General features: G+C 45.7%; 1 protein-coding gene across 1 annotated transcript in view; it reads left to right on the top strand.

Moving 5' to 3' along the window:
- Positions 1-268: 268 nt before the first annotated feature.
- The window catches only part of ACVR2B (activin A receptor type 2B), a 100,490-nt gene continuing 81,362 nt past the window's right edge, over positions 269-19,396 (top strand). The window contains exon 1 of the mRNA XM_065628963.1: positions 269-601. Coding sequence (XP_065485035.1) covers positions 550-601 — 52 coding nt within the window. The 5' untranslated portion in view covers positions 269-549. The remainder of the gene's footprint in view (positions 602-19,396) is intronic.

The following is a 19,396-nucleotide window of genomic DNA, read 5'->3' as shown; positions in this document are numbered from 1 at the left end:
CACGGGGAAGCGGAATGTGTGTGTTGGGAGGGGAGGGGAGGGGGGGTGTTGCGCGCCTTGCGCACGGCTGCGCGTGCATTGCGCGGGACTGCGCGTGCACTGCGCGGGAAGAGGAGGGGTGTGCGCGCACACACAGGCGTGTGCGTGTGAGCTCGCCCCTGCTGCTGGGGGAGCCGAAGGGGCTGGGTTGGGAGGAGGAGGAGGAGGAGGAGGAGGGGGAGTCGGTGTGTGGTGCACGCCGCGCTTCCAGCACAAAAGCCCAGGGAAAGAAACTCTTGGAAAGCTCAGAGCAAACGCCGGGCCAGGCGGGAGCAGGTCGAACCGTCCGGGCGCTGCGGGGCTGTTCCTCTCCACTGGATACATTTTGCAACTGCGAAGGAATTAAATCCGATTTTTTTTTTTTCCAGGATTTTTTTCTTTTTTTCTTTTTAAGGGAGAGGGCAGAGCCTTGCTTCTCCCCCCTTCTTTCGCTCTCTCGATTTTTTTATTTTTATTTTTGTTTCCCTTGGGGATAGAGGGGCACACGAGGAAAAAAAAAAGTAAAGGAATATGATTGCTTCGTGGCTGACTTTCGCCTTGCTTTGTGGAACTTTCTGTGCAGGTAAGTGCATTTCTGCGTGTTTACCTCCTGCTCGGGCTTACGGTCGCCTCTCCAAATGCAGAATTGAATGGGCCGTGCAATTATTTGCAGCCACCCTCCAAAACAGAGCAGAGCAACCAACGAGCCTGCAAACGGGGGAATAACCCCACCGCTGCCATCTGCTTAGTTTTCTTTATTATTTTTTTTTCTTGCTTTTCAACCCTTCACCCCCCTCCTCTCCGTTTTCTCCCTGCTCGCAGGACGAGCCTTCCCGTGCTGTTTTTTGTTCCCTTCAGGCAGCCTGTGGGAATTAATGGCAATGTAAACACGGCGTGATATCGAGGAAACTTTACGAAAACGGGCATTTACTTCTGGGCGGGTGCTGCCGGAGTGTATGCGAGGAGGGGGGGAAACCGGGGAGGTTGCGGGGGTGGGGGGAGAAGTTGGGAGCAGCGGGAGAAGACCTGGGGGGTTGCTCCGAATTGGTGCGGAGCCGCTCAGGTAGTGGCCATGTGTCCGCCGGGCTGCGGTTGTGCAAGATGGGGAGGTGGAAGGGATCCCCTCCCCTTCGCCCCAAGGGGGGCCCCCAGGTCCCCCCTCAGCCCCCCGGGACGCCGAGGTCCCGTCGGGGTTTGCCTGTTAGCACGAAACGAAGCGTTTGGGGCTGGTCGGCGCTGCGGGGAGCTGGGAGAAAGTTGGAAAAAAGGGGGTGTGCGGAGCGGGGGGTGGGTGCCTGAGGGGAGCATCCCCAGGGAGGAGGCTTGTGTGGCGGGGGGGGGGGTGTGTTTGTTTTGTATATTCTTCATCCCATTTGGTTTATGGAACTGAGTTGGCCTCCAAACTTCAGCTCCAGCCGGCGGGGTGCGCGTTTTGCCGAGGGACGCGGGGTGGAAGTTTAGCCGAAAGCCCGGGCATGGCCGGGGGAGCAGGACGGGGCACCCGGGCAGCGCTCCCCGGGCTGGGGGGGGTTCTCCATGGGGTGCTCCATCCCATAGCTGTTGTGGGGCGGGAGGAATCAAACCCCCTGTGCTCCCCCTAGCACTGGAAACGCGGGCACGCTGGAAATCCCGATGCTCCCCACTTGCCCTCCTTGGTTTTGTTTTATTATTATTACTGTTGTTGTTTTTATTCCTTTTGTTGCATATTCCCCAGGAGAAAAGCCAGGTGGGCAGTAGTTTTGCCCCCCGCTCTTGCCTGGTCATCACAGCCCCTCGACTCCAGGGGCTGAACCCGCCGCCCCCCGGCGCTGGGCAGTAACTTGTTACGCTGCCTCCATTCCCCAGCTGGGGGGGGGTGAGTCGAGGGGGGGCTGTTTGTGGCCGAGAGCTTCCCGGGAACAAGGAGTGAGGGGCAGCGATGCTGCAGCCGTGCCCTTTCCCCGCTCCGCGATGGGAGCCGGGGAGTTCCCGTTGACTTCATTATATTGCAAAACGGGTGGGAGTGAGGTGGGGGGGGGGGTTTCCCCGCGTGTGTGTGTCCGTGTGTTCCCCCCCGCCCTGGGGAAGGGGCTGCCCGGGAGGAGCGGACGGCAGAGCCGGCCCCGGGGCGCTCCTACAGCCGGGCTTCCTTTGTTCCGAGTGCCCATTAAATATGCGCTGCCACCGCCTGCCTTTGGCATTAGAAGCAGTGCCATCGCTTAATTATTTTATTTTTAAGTCATACCGAAAGTGTGTGTGCGTGTGGGGGGGAGGCAATATAAAGGGAGCGGGCAATAAAAATTAAAAAAGAAATAAATTAATTTGATGGCGAGCAAAGACAGCTTGGGCTTTTTTATCTGATCGCTGGGACACTTGTACGTAGCTTTGTTTCCATGTGTTGGGAAGGGGGTTGTGCGGCTTGTATTTACATAGCAGTGCTGAGGGAGAGCAGGTATTTTGGAAGGAGCAGGCGGTGTGTGTGTGTGTGCCATCAGTATTCGTGGTGCTCGGCGTTGCTATCATCACAACAGCTCTCTTGGCTGGAAAATTCTATTATGTGCATAAAGGAGATTTATGGTCAATGTATTTTCTTTCCATATATCTTGGAATCCTTTTATCTCGGGTGATTCAATAAAAGAGATGGCTTCCGGGTGTGTTGGTTTTTTTTGTTTGTTTTGGGTATGGGCTTGGGGTTTTGTTTGGTTTGTTTTTGTGCGTGTGTGGGTTTTTGTTGTTGTTGTTTGATTTTTTTTTTTTTTTTAACCTGCTCCTATGGCTCTGTACATACAGTGGTCGAAATCTAAGTTGAAGGAAAAAAAGCAATTGCTTAAAAAAAAAAAATAACCTTGAAAGCTTCTTAAATGTATCACGTTATGAAAAGGATAATCTTATAGGGCATACCTACGGTGACTTTTTCTCCCCCCTTGAAAATACAATAAAGAACCCTCCCCCCTCCAAATGAATATAATTGTGTTTATTTGGAAGGGTCCTCTTGGATCATTAAATCAGTGAATTAGCAATTCTGTAAATCCCTCCCTCTTTTAAAGCCTTTTTTTTTTTTTTGGGCCTTTCTTGTGGTATTTGGGAGTATTTATCAATGTGATCTTTATTGTCCAGTTTTTCCTAAAGCTGTTCAGTCAGGAAAAAAAAAAAAAAATAAAACAACCTCAAATACCCAAAGTTGCAATGTGTTGCTGGGATTCGTAACACTGGGCTTTGCTTGAAGTATGTCTTTTGTGTGTGTACGTGTTAGGACTGTGCAAAAGTGGTGGGCTTTTCGAAAATCGCTTGACCTCCATTGTTGATGCTTCTCTTCACTACCTTGGCTGGCTGTAACAAAGCAAGCACAGGCTTCTATTCTTTAAAAAAAATTTTAAAAAAAAATCTGTTACGCTTAATTTTTGGAATACTGAGGATTCATTGAGGAAAACATTATGTTCATTTTTAGCCCTTTGTTTGCAAATTTTCTGCAGCCCAAATGTTCAGAAACCATATTTTAATCTACGAGCTTTAGAAAATACAGAAGGTGTAGAAGGATTTGTCTTGCAGAATGCACTGCTAACGCATTTTCCCGAGCCATTACATTACTTTTATTTCGGTGCAAGTTTAAGTAATGCCATGCAGCAACGAACTGTGCTGCAAATGGATCTGGTCTCTTCTTTCACTGTCTTGTATTTATCCTCTTGTGCTTGAGAAAGGGAATAAAACTGGCTTCATTAGCTTGCTAATTAAACACAATGAAGTGCATGGCCCAAGGTTAATGGCAATAGCCTTTAAAAACACAAAACTCTTGAACAGGTGTTTGGGATATATATATTTTTTTAATCTGTCATCAAATTAGATAATTATACCGCCGAGGTAACCATTGTCACAGTTCTGTGGAGAAGAAAATGCTATGTTAAAGATGTGAGTGCAGCGTATTATTTTTAGTGGCATTATTTATAAACACCTCTCCAGGTCCTGCACAGCTTGTGGTTTAACTCCCCCCTTCTCCCCCCTGCTCCATTTCAAAGCATCTTCTGCACATCCCCTTTGGGGTGGGTTTTTGTGGATGAGGCAGGGTTAAAAATTCCATATCCCTGGACCAGAGTGAGAGTCTAACCCATGCCTGGGTAGTTAGCTAAAGTATTTACGCATGGAAATTTCTGCCATTTCTTGTATCTTTGAGCAGCCCATGCAGGCTGTAATGCCCCTGCTCACTTGATGAGATAGTAAGAAACAGCCAATTATCGCGGAGGTCTCTTACTCCCTGCGTTCGAGCTGTCACCAGCCTCCTGTCCACTCTGGTCTCCATCAGCTAAAACATGCTTGTCAGAGGGGTTTTTTTTTGTGCTTTACATGACGCAACAGTTGTAGACCTCCCCTGCTGCCGCTGAATAGAAAGAAGCAGGCCAGCCTTACTTTTTGCCTTTTTTTTTTTTTTTCCTTTTTTTCCTCTTCTCTCACACCACTTTCCCCCCTTCCCCACCACGCACACACTCCTTGCTTTGCAGATCAAGGGTTTCCTGGTTTCACCACTTCTGCGAAGCGGGACACGGGTGTGGATAGAAGGGGAGCAGCTTTTGGAGCATTGGTGATGGGATTGCCCTTGACACCAGCCCAGGAATCCTGCTGCTGTGATTTGCATCTTGCCTGTTCGTGGAGTGGGTTCATAGAGCTACAGAATAGCTTGGGTTGGAAGGGACCTTCAAAGCTCATCCAGTCCAACCGCTGCCATGAGCAGGGCCATCTTCACCCAGCTCAGGTTGCTCAGAGCCCCGTCCAGCCTGGCCTGGGATGTCTCCAGGGCTGGGTTCCTCTGCAGAAGTGCAAAAGAATGAAGGGATGTTTATCTTAATTTATCAAGAGCGAAGGAGGTAGATGGAAGAGATGCTTTGAGGCTGGGCCTCCAGCAAAGGTGTACTCGTGTGCTCTGTCCGCATGACGCCTCTTTCTAGAAAGCCAGGACAACTATAAAATTAAAAGAACTCAAAGTTGCTCCAGTTCTAGGTCTTGTAGTGGAAGGAGGGAGTTACAACTGTCATGTTTTAGGGCCTACTCTTAGGGGCATTTCTAAAATTTAATGTTAATAGTAGTTGACTGTGTGGAGCTGCACTAGAATAGAATGAAATGACATTTTAGTAACACCGCATCTTTCAAACCCCATAAAATATAACAACTCTCTACCAGCCGCACCCAGGACAGTTATTTTGAGTTTAACCTAGTAGCTGTAGTCTAAAAGTTGCTGAAGCAGCTTGATAACCCTCTTGCTTCTGGCTGTGCGTGGCCAAGGCCATTTGCTGGGTACCCCTTCTCCTTGGAGCACCGCACCCAGTGCTGGGTCATGGCCTCTCCTCGTGGTACCTCCTGGAAACCTGTGCATCCCACCCCGTCAGCCAGTGCTGGAGAAGTGGTGTTGTGATTTGGGAAGGGTGGAAGCAGGGAGAGAACCTGTTTGAGTTCAGTGGTAATCTAGACTCAACCAAAAGCCCTCATGGGTCTTACTCTCAGCTTCAGTGACCAGAGAACCGACTCGAAAAAGTCTTGTGAAGGCAACTCTGCTGAAGTCAGGGTTGGTCGGTACCTGCTTCAGAGTAGGCTTTCTCTTGCTGTTGGACTGAAGAAGTGGTGTTAAAAAAGGACCGGCGTTTTCCAGGTCCCTTGGTCAGGCGCGGGCAGCGATGCCGGCAGCGTGCTGGTACCACAGTGCCCAGGATCCGGTGTTCTCGTTTTAACAAAACATTGTGGGGAGTTGGGAAACGGGAACCGCAGAGCGTAATCTCTGCTTTAAAGAGGTGTTGTCTTTCCCTTTTATCCCTCCTTGGCCTTTGATTTTAGAACTAGCAGGGGGGTGTGATTTTCTTGCCTGGCCAATAGTGCTGCCTGGATCTGAATTATTCAGTGTAGCACTTGGCATTCTGCACCCTGTTCCCGCTTAAGCTCTTTTTCGCCTGTTCCTTCATGTGGAGATTTTCACATCAGTGAAATTGGATGTGTTTGAGAGAGGTGTTTGTGGCCACAGCATTCACCGTATAAGCTCCCTCTCCCCTGCCTTTCCCCTCCATTAACCATTGAGGATCAACTAATGTCTAATCTCTTCTCTTCATTATTACTTCATTCTGAAATAATTTTGTATCTCTTTAGCCATTTGTTCCTTTAAGGTATATTAAAAAAAATATACATCACTTTTTTTTTTTTTTTTCCACTCCCTTAAATCTTACTTGTAAGTTTTGGAGCCGCTGAAGTCAAAGGGGCAGAGAAGTAAATTAAAGATGAAACGCTCTGCCTGCATTCTGCAGACCCAGCGCATGTTATGCTTAGATTTGAATATAAGCGTTGGCCTTTTTCACCAATTTCATGTTCTTTTTGTTCTGTCATCTTCCTCCTTTACTATGGTACAGCTTCAATTCAAACTTAAAAGTTAAGAGCAGCAATTGTCAGTGTACACTGTAAAATAATAATATCCTTTCCTCCAGCATACAAGTGCCTCTTATTTTGCTGGTATTTGAGTCTTGTCGCTCTGATTATGTTATTGCATGTGGCATCGGTCCATCATGCTACTTAAGAAAAAAATATGTTACTGATGTCTAGGTGCCTTGGAAAAATACAGCTCCTCTTTTGTGAAGTGCTGTTTGCGTAGAGAGGAGCTCTGTGCCTCAAAACCGCTAAGCAGAGGGGCCAAGCACAGGAAAACATTACTGTCTGCAAGCGCTCCCTGCTGCGTCGTGAAGTGGTTCACCTAAGGTCACACCAAATATTTTGTACCTATACTCAAAAAATGAGCTGTGTGAGGAAGTGTTCCTGTATCAGGTAAAATCAGGCTTTAACCTGGTAGTGTGCTTCGGCCACCTTATGTGATTTTTTTTTTTTTTTTTCCTTTTGTTTTGGTGTCTTTGTTGGAGATGGCTGGTGTGTTTTAGCTCTTGGAGGAGATCCTTCCCTTTTGGGTTGGTTTGACTGTAAGCAAGAACTACCTCATTCACACAGGTTTGTAAGTTTAAGTATAAAAGGAACACAGCGGAAGGAACGAGCCCGTTTGCACTTGGCTGGCGGAAGATGTGAATTACTCGTTTCTCGTTAATAATTCTGCAATTTCCAGCTTGGTGTGCCATTTCATTGCAGGTTTGGTTTCAGATCTTAGGGGATCTCTGCGGGCAGGGGGTTGCTCAGAGGAGGACATGGGCTGAGCAGGAGGCAACCCCAACCCAAAGCATCATTTTTTGGCTCACTGATGGGTTTGGGAAGCAAGGATGTATCAAGGAGCTGAAATGACCCTGTTAAATTGTTTGCACAGCAGCTGCTAGAAGTAAAACTTGTACCCACGGGTGTTGCCATCTTATTCTTATAGTGCATAATTTATAGTATGGAACAAAAGTTTACCAGGTATTCCCACATCTTCTGTGGCAGGAGTGACCTTTCTGAGATCTTGAGGAGCAACACTCCTGCCCTGCCACTGACTCCCATCCTCTTGGGTCCATGGCTGGCGCCCAGATCACCACATTATCCTTTTTTTGTCCATCTGGAATTTAATTTGCTGGGAAAAATGGAGTGTTCTGATAATTTTATGAAACAAGAGGTATAATTTTGTTTTCTTTCTGTCTCAGTCCCATACAAATAGATCCGTATGAGAGTTCCTCTTCTTTATTTAAAGCCAATAAAGCGCGTTCACAAAAAGATGCAGCGCTTTGGAGTCTGAGCTACGTTAATTTTCATCCAAGTGTATGCTTGTGCAAATTAAGACGTGGATTTAAACTCAACTCCTCATGTCTAGTATGTGCCCTTGTGTGATGACAGAAAAAGAAAAAGGGGCTCATGAGAGCAGAGGGGCTAAGTTAATCCTCCTCCAGTAAAGCTGGAAATGGAAAGTGTTGCTGTCAGTTTTATAGAGAAATAAACAAAAATTGGGGGAGATGAGTGTGTCTCTGGCACTCTCCAGACCAATCCAAAATCCCAGGCCTGTGCCGATTGAGCCCCAAACCACAGCAGCAAAGGTCATTTTAAAAAGTCCATGGTAGCTGACACTGCCCTGTAGTGTCTTAGGTGCTGGGACTGCCTCTACCTTTTTTTATTTAAAGCTTTTCCCATTATAGAACTTGTTTTCTAACTGGCAGCAGAAGTTTAAATTTTCTATGTGGTGCCTGTAGTGCTAATGTAATGCTTCGTCCTAATTTATTTCTCGAAGGTGTGAGATTATAAGCCTTTGAGTGGATGACAGGGATAAAGTTAGCTCCATTTGTGCCTGATCTATCGAATGGTCAGTCTCAGTGGCTAACCCTTCTTTCCTCTGACATTATCTATTTAAAATGCCTTGTGTAATGTGTGCGACTTTTTAAATTTGGCTTTTAGGAATATTTTGCTTATTATATAATTTACCTCCGCAGATGGTTTTGAATTCCTGGGGAGAGAGCAATGCAACTGTGGGTCTGAGATGAAGAAACGTTCGATCAAGCTCTGTCTCTTTTTTGTGACTTTTTAAAAGCATTTCGTAAAATGAGGGTATATTAGGCTTTTTAAGCCCTTTTAATGCAATTCTCTTGTTTTGCAGTCTGTGGCTTGCTTCTGCAGACTGGTGGCTGTTGCTGTAGTTTGGCTGAGCTGTCAGCAAACTCTCCTCTCCAGTTACTCTTTTTGCCATTGATACTTTCATTTTTTTTGTGAAACGATGTCATTTAAGATTTGCACAGTTGATGTCGAGGTCGTTCTCTGGGGCAGCAAGCTGAGCTTTATGCTATTAAAGTTGTAAGGAGATGGCGGTACCGGTTTTGGAAGAGCTTGTGCGCTTTGTAGGTACTCAGGTGTGAGGAGGCATTTGCTTTGCTCGACACCCATACGCTACAGTGCGGATTTGCAAAAGCCCCCGTACTCAGCAGAGGGAAACTTTGGTTGACTTGAGATGTGGCTGCTCAGCAAAGTGCAGATTTATGGTTATCTTGGCGGTATCCTTGTTTTGGCAAGTTCGCTCTTGGGACAACCGAGACATGGCAATGCAACCTGTGGGCATGTGGCTCACTTGTTTCTCCAAGTTTTTATTTTTCTTTCCCCAGTGTGACAACTGAAACACAGCAGGATTTGTATTGCTGCTTTAGTTCCTGAGAGTAATTAATGGGTTAAGATTGCTAATTCCCCTATATATGTGCAGGCTGGGAAATTCAGTTGTCCTTGGGTTTTTGTGGTGGGAGTATCCAGTTACAGCTCGGCGGCTATTGGGTTAGCTCTCTGGTGCACAAAAGTTTGAACTCAGAATCCCTTGCTTTCACATGCACTCACAACTGATCAGGCACTTTTATTTTTATAGGAAAGTCTCTGCTAAGGCACATTCTTACGCCTGGGGCAAGGCATTTTCCCAAATACCTATTGCAGTTGCACCTGCTTGGCTCCTAAGAAACGAGTTTGGGGTGGTGGCAGTAGGCACTGCTGCTGGCATACCTGAAGCAGTTCCCTGCTGTGAAATTCCTGTTTACGTAAGGATGCACGTGAGAGAAAGCTTGACACAACCCGAAGGAGAAGAGGAGGACATGGCGCATTTGATGCTTGGCACTGCCTTACTGGGATGTTGGCTCTGGCTGTCAACGTGTGTGGTGTGGAGTTGTGAGTAACCGACTCTGGTGATAATACCGGAGCCGTAGCATCTCCGTCTGAAATTCTGTGTGTGGGCCTTTGGGTGGGGATGCCGTCATGGGTATGGCCTGTTGCAGAGCCACCTCATCCATGCTCCTTGGTTTCCTTTGAAATATTTCAAAGACAAATGCTCTTTAAAAAAAAAAACAACAAGAAAAACCCACAACCAACCAAACAAAAAAACCCCAAAACGCACACAAAAAACTCCCAAAAAACACACCACACAAAATAAACCCCAAATGAGCAACCAAAAAACCCAACCAAAACCAACAACACAAAACAGCAACAAAAATCCCCCCCAAAAAACCCACAAACAAACAAATCCACCACCAAATCCAACAGCCCCAAACTGATGGAGATGAATGTTTTTATCTGATGGCTGTCGCTTGTTGCAACAGATCTTAGTCCCTTCCTCAGGTTCCTCGAGCATCTTCTTAAAACAAAAGCATGAAGCAGGGGCCTGTAGAAAGGGCAAGCTTGGCACGCTCAGTAATAGCAAGATTTTAATCACCTTTCAGAATCTTTGAAGCAACGTGGTGACCCTCCGCTCTCAATTTCCAGGCTTGTTTGCGCAGGCGATTTCAGAAATGCTCCATCAGGCTTTGATTTCCTCTGAGCCCGCTTGCTGTTGCCGGGCAGTTCCCCTTGTTGGGTGCAGCTTGGTGGCGCAAAGCTCATTCAGCTTGAATTCTGAAGGTGATAGATGGAAAAAAACCAAACCAAAACAAAAAAAAAACCAAACCAAACCAAACAAGACCAAACCACCCACCCCATAGAACGTAGCATCCCTGCAAGTGCTCGAAGTGCTTGTCCCCGCGGCTGTCTCCTGGCTGAAGCCCTGGCACCGTGCCTGTTTGCATCGCAGGGAGTTTGGCCGACGCATCCGTTCCGCGGGAAGGGGGGTATTTTAACATTTATATTGTACCTGAGATAGCTGGGGAAGTCTTTTACAGATAATTTTTATGGCTATAGATAATTTTCTGTAGATAGCTTCTGCTATCGTTTAATGGGACAGAATTAGTGCTGCTTAAAAGCAAACATGAGAAACCTTTTTTTTTTTTTTTCATTGGTAATAGAATTTCCTTTCCCGTGCAATCCTGTACAGATCGGCTATTTATTATGTAAATAACAGCTAAAAGAAGCTCTTCCAAGGTAACCGTAAGCCCCAAAGGTAAATGAGATCACTCCTACGCTGTTAGATAAGTGAGATGCAAGTGTATCTGGCTGTGTAACTGTGTCTATAGGCTCCTTCTCAATGAATTGCTGATGAAAGAAGAAACCTCGAGTGAGGGACGTGTCGTTCTCGCAGCCGGCGCTCGAGAATCGCCCTGTTGCCGTCCCTGACGCTTTTTGTGCGTGGAAATGATTTCAAAACAGCTAATGTGCAAAACTCCGAAGTGTGGTACGACAAGATAAAGTCGTCTAAAAATAGGTCTGAATATGAAAGCCAGGCGAAAGCTCGGGGAGGGGGGAGCCGGGGGTTGTTTTACAGGCATTGTTGATAGAGTTTCAGGGTCCCGAGGAGGGAAGATGAATGTCTTTCTGTTATAGTAACAGCTGCTCTCTGTCCATCGGGATCTAGTGTTTGCCCATCCAACTCATAATAATTAAACAAAAGAGTTATTTCATAGCAGGCTTGGTGGAGGATTTATGTTGGAATTTTATCTTTCTCCGTTTAGACTTCTCTTTGTATTTTTCTTTAATAGATGAAGTTAACCTCTCACCTGAACTGGGTCTGGCTGCTTGTCAGATCCAGCTAATTACTACCAGGAGGAAGCCAGCAGTTAACTGGGCATTCAGAGTTATATTTAAACAAACAAACAAACAAAATCTTCAAGTTTCACTAATGTACTTGTCCTTAAAGAGCTCCTCAGGGTTTTTGTGTACTGAATCCCTGAGCAGCTGGGTGACTCTACAAGGTTGTTAGTAGCTCCCTAGTATGGCCACGTAATATGATGTACAGATTTCTCTTATATTTTCCCCTTATTTTTTAGTGTGTTGTGTGGGTGTGTGTTTGTTTTGTGTGTGTGTTTTTTTTTTTTTTGTCTCCCCGTTTTGAGAGCTAACAGCTAGTATAAATAAGCAAACAGCCCCAAAGGAGTCTCGGACTCTCAAAGCATAACAGCATTTTGGGAATGGATCTACATTGTGAGACTTTATTCCTGTGTAGTTAATTCTGCAAAACCCCCTGGGATGGGTCAGGCTTAGGGGAGTCATAGAGGTCCAGAGGAAGGCCAAGCTTAGTTGGTCAGTACCTTCTCGTGTATTCAGCCACAACTTTTAAGACAATTTGGGGTTACATGTGTACTCCAGAATAAAACAGCCCTGGCCAAGTGGTGTGGGCATGTGCTGGAGTTCTCCTCCTACCCAAGCAGGGTGGCCACGATCCTGCCCTGTCCCTGCCCTGTCCCTGCCCTGTCCCCAAGCCATGCCAGGGCATGTGTTGAGAGAGGCGCCATCCAGAGCCACATCACCCATTCCTCCTCTTTGCAAATCTCTCCTGCCTTTTTGTTTCACTGGGCTCTGTCCCTGCAGAGGCTTTCCAGAAGATCGCACCCAGAAATAGCTGGTTTTTTACATTTTTCATTGCAGTGGCACAGCTTTTTTTCTTTTTTTCAATATGCTGAAGCTACTATTCCTTGAAGATCACAGACTTGAATTTATCCAGTGCTGAGGCATCATAAGAAGCTACCCAGGGCTCCCATTGTAGGATCCCTTCCCAGGTCTTAATGGGATAAATGCTTCCATGTAGCTGCCTTTTGAATCCTGCCTGTTAATTTAATACCATTTACCTTTCTCCAAAGGAGAACAGACCTGGTTGGCTGGTAAGGTTAAAACCTGAGCTGTGCTATGTTTATATTAATAATTTCCACTGGTAAAATATGGATCTGAGACTCTCCTGATTCATTTAAACCTCATAGTTAATAGGCAATAGTGGAAATGTACCATGATCATGATTATTGCAGTGACCTGATTTCACATGCATTTCTGATCTAACTTCTGTTGGGGGGGAAAAAAAAAAAAGAATTATATATAAAATTGATTTTGGGAGCCCTGGGAAGGAGAAGGAAACCATTTATTTCAACCCCCAAATTCCTTTGAGCTGTAGAAACATTGTCAAAGTAATTGTAGCCCTTTCAATTTTTTCTGTGTAGTCTCAGAAGAACTGTGCTCTGTTGATGGATGTCACTGTTTTTTTACTTGTGACAAATATCTCCCAAGGTATTGTTTGAGTGATGTAAAATTGGTTCATGTGTAAAATTCTAGCTTTTCATGAATACTTTATCATGGATACGTGCATGCCAGCTTCTCGTGGATTAAGGTGTTATACCTTTAGTGGTTTGCTGCGGGATATCATCTTAATCATTTTTGCTGTAATTTAATCATCTTAATTAAAACTGCATTGAATTGTGGAAAGTAATTTGGGTCTGGAGAGCAGTGGGTTTTGTATTTGGTTGTGGGTTGGTGGTTGGTTTTTTTTTTTTTTTTTTTTGGTCTTGTTAGAAGATGGTAATGGTCTTGGCAAGATTCTGCTAAAAATTAGCACAGGGTACAAAAACTCATGTTGCCAAGTTAGTACAGTATTTCTCCAGTTAATTGTGGATTTGAAGGGTATAATATAAAAGGTCATCTTTGTTAGTGAACTGCAGGCTTCTCCTGCGAGACAGAAATCCATGTCCGTATCAAGGATGAAATCTTGGCTCCTTGGTTACACAGTTGAGCTTTGCTGTAATTTGGACATCATTAGGCTCTTCATTAAAGCAGCAGAACACTAATCAATCTTCGTGCTTTGCTTTCTTAAGTGTGCTTAAATGTGTGGTCCCCGCCCTGGCCCTGCGAAGGGGAAGGGTCTGAAGATGGGATTGGGTTAAAAGTTGCTGGTTTCTCCCTTTCAGGGTGTTCTTTGGCCAGAAGGTTTCTATTTCTGACGCTGGTTTTGAGAGCTGGGGTGTCTGACCTCTTCTTCTCATCTTCTTTTGATGAGCAGAACCAGGAGATGACCATTGTGGAAAAAGCAGCCACTAGTTTTGGTTTGTGCTGTTAAACTTATAAAACAATACACAAAACTTAATGAAACCAACATTTAATTTAAAAAGCGGTTGGCTTTAATTTTCTCCTCCTTTAAACCAAACAAATGGGTTTAATTTTTTTTTTGGGGGGGTGGGGGAAGAAAAGAACCCCAACTCAAACCAGATTTGCTTCTGTGGTACATGGTTATAGGGCGCAATTTTGGGGGAAAAACCTTTTTTTTTTTTTTTTTTTTTCCCCCCCCTGTGCTTTTGCCTCTTTTTTGTATTCCGGGCTTTGTTTTCATTAGGATGTTGGCACTCCCAGGAGCACATTTTTGTGGCTCTGACTTGAGCATTGTAAAACATAGCTGGCGCTTACCATCTCTTTGTTTGATTGCTGTTTCTTTAAACCAGTAGATATTTTTCTAGTTGGATGGATAAATGGATCTTTCCCACTTACTAGACAGATCTGATTTTGCACAGCTATAAAAGTTAGACTTGTGCTTTGGCAGAACTTCATTCGCCAGGTTTTGAGACTCTAAATTTTGGTGCCTTCCATCACCTAGATTTGGGTACATGATGTGCTGGAAGCGCCCATGTCCTTGGGACACTCACCAGCGTAAAAACACTTGCAGAGGCAGGCACAACAGTATCGGATGATCTCTCTGAAGGACTGTCTTCTGCAATGTATGTGCCAACTTCACTTTCGTACATCTTGACGATGATAATCCAAGAGTACCCCTCCAGCGGGACGTGGAAGCGCTGTTATTCACGCGCACAGATGAGGACGTGAGCAGAGCGATGTGCTCTACCGGAGCGATGTGCTCTACCGGAGCGATGTGCTCTACCGGAGCGATGTGCTCTACCGGAGCGATGCTCAGACCCTTGGTGGTTGTTTGGGCAAGTTGAAGTCTGTGGTCCCTGATCCCCAGAGATAGGGGCTTGTACGTGGACCTCTTGATCATCTCAACGTTCTCATCATCCAGGGAAAATGCTGGGAAGTAAACACCTACAGTTGTTATTATTTTCACAATTTACCATATAGGTGGCTTCACCTCAAGCACAGATGTTGTGACAAATATCTAGTTTTGCAGTCTTGATGTATGTGCTGTGGTTCTGCTCTGAGTAACCTGTTATGCCTTCAAAAAAAATTAAAAACCGGAAAAGAGACTGTGGTGTGCTTGTGGATGAAGAAACCCTGTCCCGCTCTGCTCCGCACTGGTGCGGCCTCACCTGCAGCACTGTGTGCAGTTCTGGGTGTCACAGGATAAAAAAAGATATTAAGCTACTAGAGTGTGTCCAGAAAAGGGCTACGGAGTTGGTGAAGGGTTTGGAGGGGAAGCCGTATGAGGAGTGGCTAAAGTCACTGGGTTTATTCAGCCTGGAGGAGACTGAGGGGAGAGCTCATGGCGGCTCCAGCTCCTCACAAGGGGAGGAGGAGGGACAGGCACCCAACTTTTCTCTTTAGTGACCAACGACAGAACCCGAGGGAATGGCAGGAAGATGTGCCAGGGGAGGGTTAGGTTGGACATGAGGAAAAGGTTCTTCACCCAGAGGGTGCTGGACACTGGAACAGGCTCCCCAGGGAGGTGTCACGGCCCCAACCTGACAGTGTTCAAGAAGAGACTGGACAACGTCCTCAGACACATGGGGTGACCTGTGGGGTTGTCCTGTGCAGGGACAAGAGTTGGATTCGATGGTCCTTGTGGGTCCCTTCCAACTCAGGACGTTCTATGAGTCTATGAAGAAAGCTCTGTCTTTTGGCATCCAGCAACTTCTTTCAGAAATCCAGCTTTTCCTTAAATCTATTTACTCTCAACCTCATGCTGGTACCACCATGAGTGGCCCGTGCCGTGTGGATGTGCACTGAAGTGCTTGGTGGCACCTGGGATGGGTTGTGCACCACCTCATTTACAGCCCCCCTGGTTGGTACTTGCCCAGTTTCTGCGCTTCAGGAGCTTTCCCCAGGTTTTGCTGTTTTGTGCAAAAAATTTACTCTTTGAGCTATTACGAGAACCAAACACTTCTGCTCTGAAGGGGTGAGCTTTCTTGAGCTGCAAGTTTTTAATGAAAGCTTTAGGTTATGAATGTGTCATCGTCTCATTACTGTTCCATACCGCTTGGCATCCTGTTGGTCTAAGCTAGTTTAACTGTCTCCAGCCTAAATTGAGTGCTGCTTTCAGTATTTATACACTCTACAACTGTTAAAGCAAACCAAGCCTCCAGTTGCAGGAATGGCAGTGGGGTTGAAGACAAGGAGTTGTCTCTAAGGAATATAGTCTATTATATGTTGGATATAAATCAACCTCTGACTTGTGGGTGTTGGGAGGAAAATTTCCTTGGGGACTTGTAATCCAGAATCAGCCTCCTATAAATCTGCTTGGATCCTCTCCTGAAGCATGTGGCGGTACTGGAGAGCTGATTATGGATGTAGACTGTGGACTTAGGAGTGTGAAATACTACTGATCCCTCCCTTCCATCACCATGCTGGACAGACGCGTCCGAGGAGCACATTATTTTCAGTATGTTAGAAGTGATGAGTTCATTGTCCTGTTCTCTCCCTCCCTCCCTCCCAGTAAAACCTGCAGACTTGGCTTTAGATATCGGGAATTGAAAGCAAACAATAACAAATATAACTGGCTTGGTTTTATTTGCTTTTTGGGGTTTCAGGGACGAGCACGCACTTTGGTTGCATTTTTGTGCTTTTTATATTTTTTTTTCTCATTCCTTGATGGCTGGAAAATATTTTTCCTTAAATGAAAGGTGATGTTTTACATCTTCTAAATGTCTCTGAGGGATGAGTTTGTAGCAGACAAAAATCCAGCTCACTGGTAGCAAGAAATCCTGAGAAGGAAGAACAGGGCAGGAGCTGATGCCACCACCTCTGCAGGGACAGGTTGGCTCTTGGACATGACAGTGTGTGAAGTTTGTCATTGCACGCTTTCTTTAAACAAAGCATTTTTTTTGTCTTTTTGTGGTGCCATTCAGTTGCTAGAAGCAGCTCTGGTCCTTGGGGGGTTTTCCATGAAGAGCAGAATATGGTTGATGTCCTGGAGCTCTTTGTAGTTGGTTAAATTTCCCCCAGAAAGGTAAAAACCATTCTTAGGGCAGGTCTAAAATGCCATCCCTCCTCTGTGCTAGAACAACACCAGTGATTAGGGCAGCTTTATTCTCTTCAGTTCCTTGGTGGGTTCATCGGTCTCCAGATGCAGGAGGCTGCAGGATCAGACACCTCCTACAAGTTGTAGGACTTGCCTGTACCTCATGTTGGTCACCTCCTCTTCATCCCCGTGTCCATCCTGGTTTGCACGCATCTCAGACATGATATTTAAAGGAGGTTTCTCCTAATGGGAAACATGGCCAGTACGAAGTGATATATGAGTTTGGTTTGTGGTTTTTTTTTATTAACCTTTGTCTTTTATCACTTCTAATGCAACTTGTCTACTTTTCTTCTTGCCTTTTTTTTTTTTTTTTTGGTTGTGCTCTCTTCACCTTTCTCTCTCTCTAGAAGAAATTGTCTGTTCCAACTTCAGTAAATGTTTTCTCACTTGTCAGAACAAAAGCAGCCGAGCCCGGTGTGGTTTTTGTTCGTGTGTGTGTGCAGGGAATGTGTCAGGATGTTTTTATGGGCGCTGCTGCCGAGCTTGTCAGCAGCGGCTGGGCCAGGAAAGCCAGGCTCTTTTACAGATTACATATCTTTACAGATTTTTATCTCCAGCTTGCAGGGAAGGGTAGCCTGAAGTCAGTCTTGACAGTTCGATGGAGGAGAAGGCTGTAGCGGCTGCTCGTGCCGTGCCTTCGCCAGCTGACCCGTCCTCCTGCCTGCCAGCAGAGGGGTGATGGGCGCTGTGGACAGGGACCCTCGAGCAGCATCTCCATAGAATCATATTGCTTGGGAGACACCCTCAATATCATCGAGTCCAACCGTAACCTAACTCTAGCACTAAACCGCATCCCTAAGAACCTCGTCTATGTGCCTTTTAAACCCCTCCAGGGATGGTGACTCCACCACTGCCCTGGGCAGCCTGTTCCAATGCCTGACAACCCGTTCCGTGAAGAAATTTTTCCTAATATCCAATCTGAACGTTCCCTGGCACAACTTGAGGCTCTTTCCTCTTGTCCTATCACTTGCTACCTGGGAGAAGAGACGTCGTCCTGCGGTGATGCTTGTATTGGTCCCTCTGCTTTTGCAGTGAACTCTGCTCCCTTCCCCTCCCCATGTGCTTGTTGCTTCTCACAGCTGGAGGAGCCTGACTGGAAATCGAGGAACCTGTCCCTGCCCTTCCCCTGTCAGTCCTCTCTGCCTTGCTCTTTGGAGTCCTAGTGACAAACCATTTGCCATTAGTCAGCAGCCCTTACAGCCATGCCCGATAAAGGCTTTTATTTATCTTTCTCCCAAGTGGCCGTTTGGGGGTGGATGCTTGCAATTCTTTGTGCATATTTCTGCTCCTTATGTTCAAAGGGCCCCAGAGAGGAGCTGAATCAAAACCTCTGGGCTGGAGCATCTCCCACCCTGGGATGAACTCCTGGTTTTTGCAAAGGCTGGGCACTGCCTGCTGTGATCCGATGCGTTTTGGCTGCAATTTGAAGACGTTACAGGGTCCTCTAGCGTGCACGGGCATTGACATTCATCCCTCCCCCTCCTCCCCTGTGGTATCTGGGGCACTGTTATCTACAGCAGTTCTGTTGTTTGGTGGAGGATGAGCTGTCAGGAGTTACATCCAAACAGGCAGCAAGTAACTGGGCTGAATTAAACTGGTAATGCCCTATTAAACCCCTTCTCCCTCCTCTCACGTCTTTGGAAATGCCTTTTATCTGGACTGTGAATTAAATGATTGTTGTTGACATCGCTTCAAAGAAGCCGCAAGAATGAGTTAATGGGAGCTCCTGAGAGAGGTCTCCCAAGCAAGTCTCCTCTTAGTAAAATGTTAAGACATCTTTTTTTCCTTTTTCCCAATTTTTCCGAAGCTAGAATAGAAATAACCAGTATTTTCCGCTTCAGCCTTCATGATACATTTACAAAGAAACAAAAGTCCTATAAATGTCTTAAGTGTTACCTTTTCTTGCAGGCTTCATCGTAAAAATATTTATTGAGGCCTCACTGGCTTAAAGTGTTGTGGTCAGCATTATGAAAGTAATGGTTTTGTTTGCTTCTTTTTTTAACATTAGTTTAAAAAACCCAAACAACCAGCCAAAACCAACAAACCAAAAAAACCCGACTAACCAAACAAAAATGACAAAAACCCACCAGCCAAAAAAACACCTAAGAAAACGATCATATCCTGGAAATACATATTTCCCTGGCTTTTTGGTATTTACCAGATATCAACCTGAAAAGGAAAAGGAGCAGTTCTTTTCTGCTGTCAAAGCTGAACTAACAGTGGAAAAGGAAAGCTTAAAATAATGATATGGTTTAGCAGTATACTAAAGTTTTTCTAAAAGAGATACGGTATAAACAGTATACTTTTTTTTTTTTTTTAGTGGATCGTTTTTGTTTGTTTGTGTAGAGTTTTTTGTTTCGTTTCATTATCCTGGTTTTGGAGCTGTGGGAGGCTTGGTTCTCAGGGAGGAGGAGGAAGGAGAACATCGACAATTAACACGATTTGGAGAGGAAGGAGTTGGGTAGTCAGACAATTTGCAGGAAGAGAGACAAGGTGGCCTCTTGAAACTGCCTTCCACCTCTTCCCTTTTTTTGTTTCTGCACTTCTCTGGTTATTGCCGGTTACCTGGGACCTGAATTAGTGGTATTAAGGTGACAGGGATGTGTTCCTGAACTGCCTCAGCACTGATGC

The sequence above is a fragment of the Caloenas nicobarica genome, chromosome 2 (assembly GCF_036013445.1).
Source record: "Caloenas nicobarica isolate bCalNic1 chromosome 2, bCalNic1.hap1, whole genome shotgun sequence".
Classification (NCBI taxonomy): domain Eukaryota; kingdom Metazoa; phylum Chordata; class Aves; order Columbiformes; family Columbidae; genus Caloenas; species Caloenas nicobarica.
This window is presented reverse-complemented; position numbering and strand designations above follow the sequence as displayed.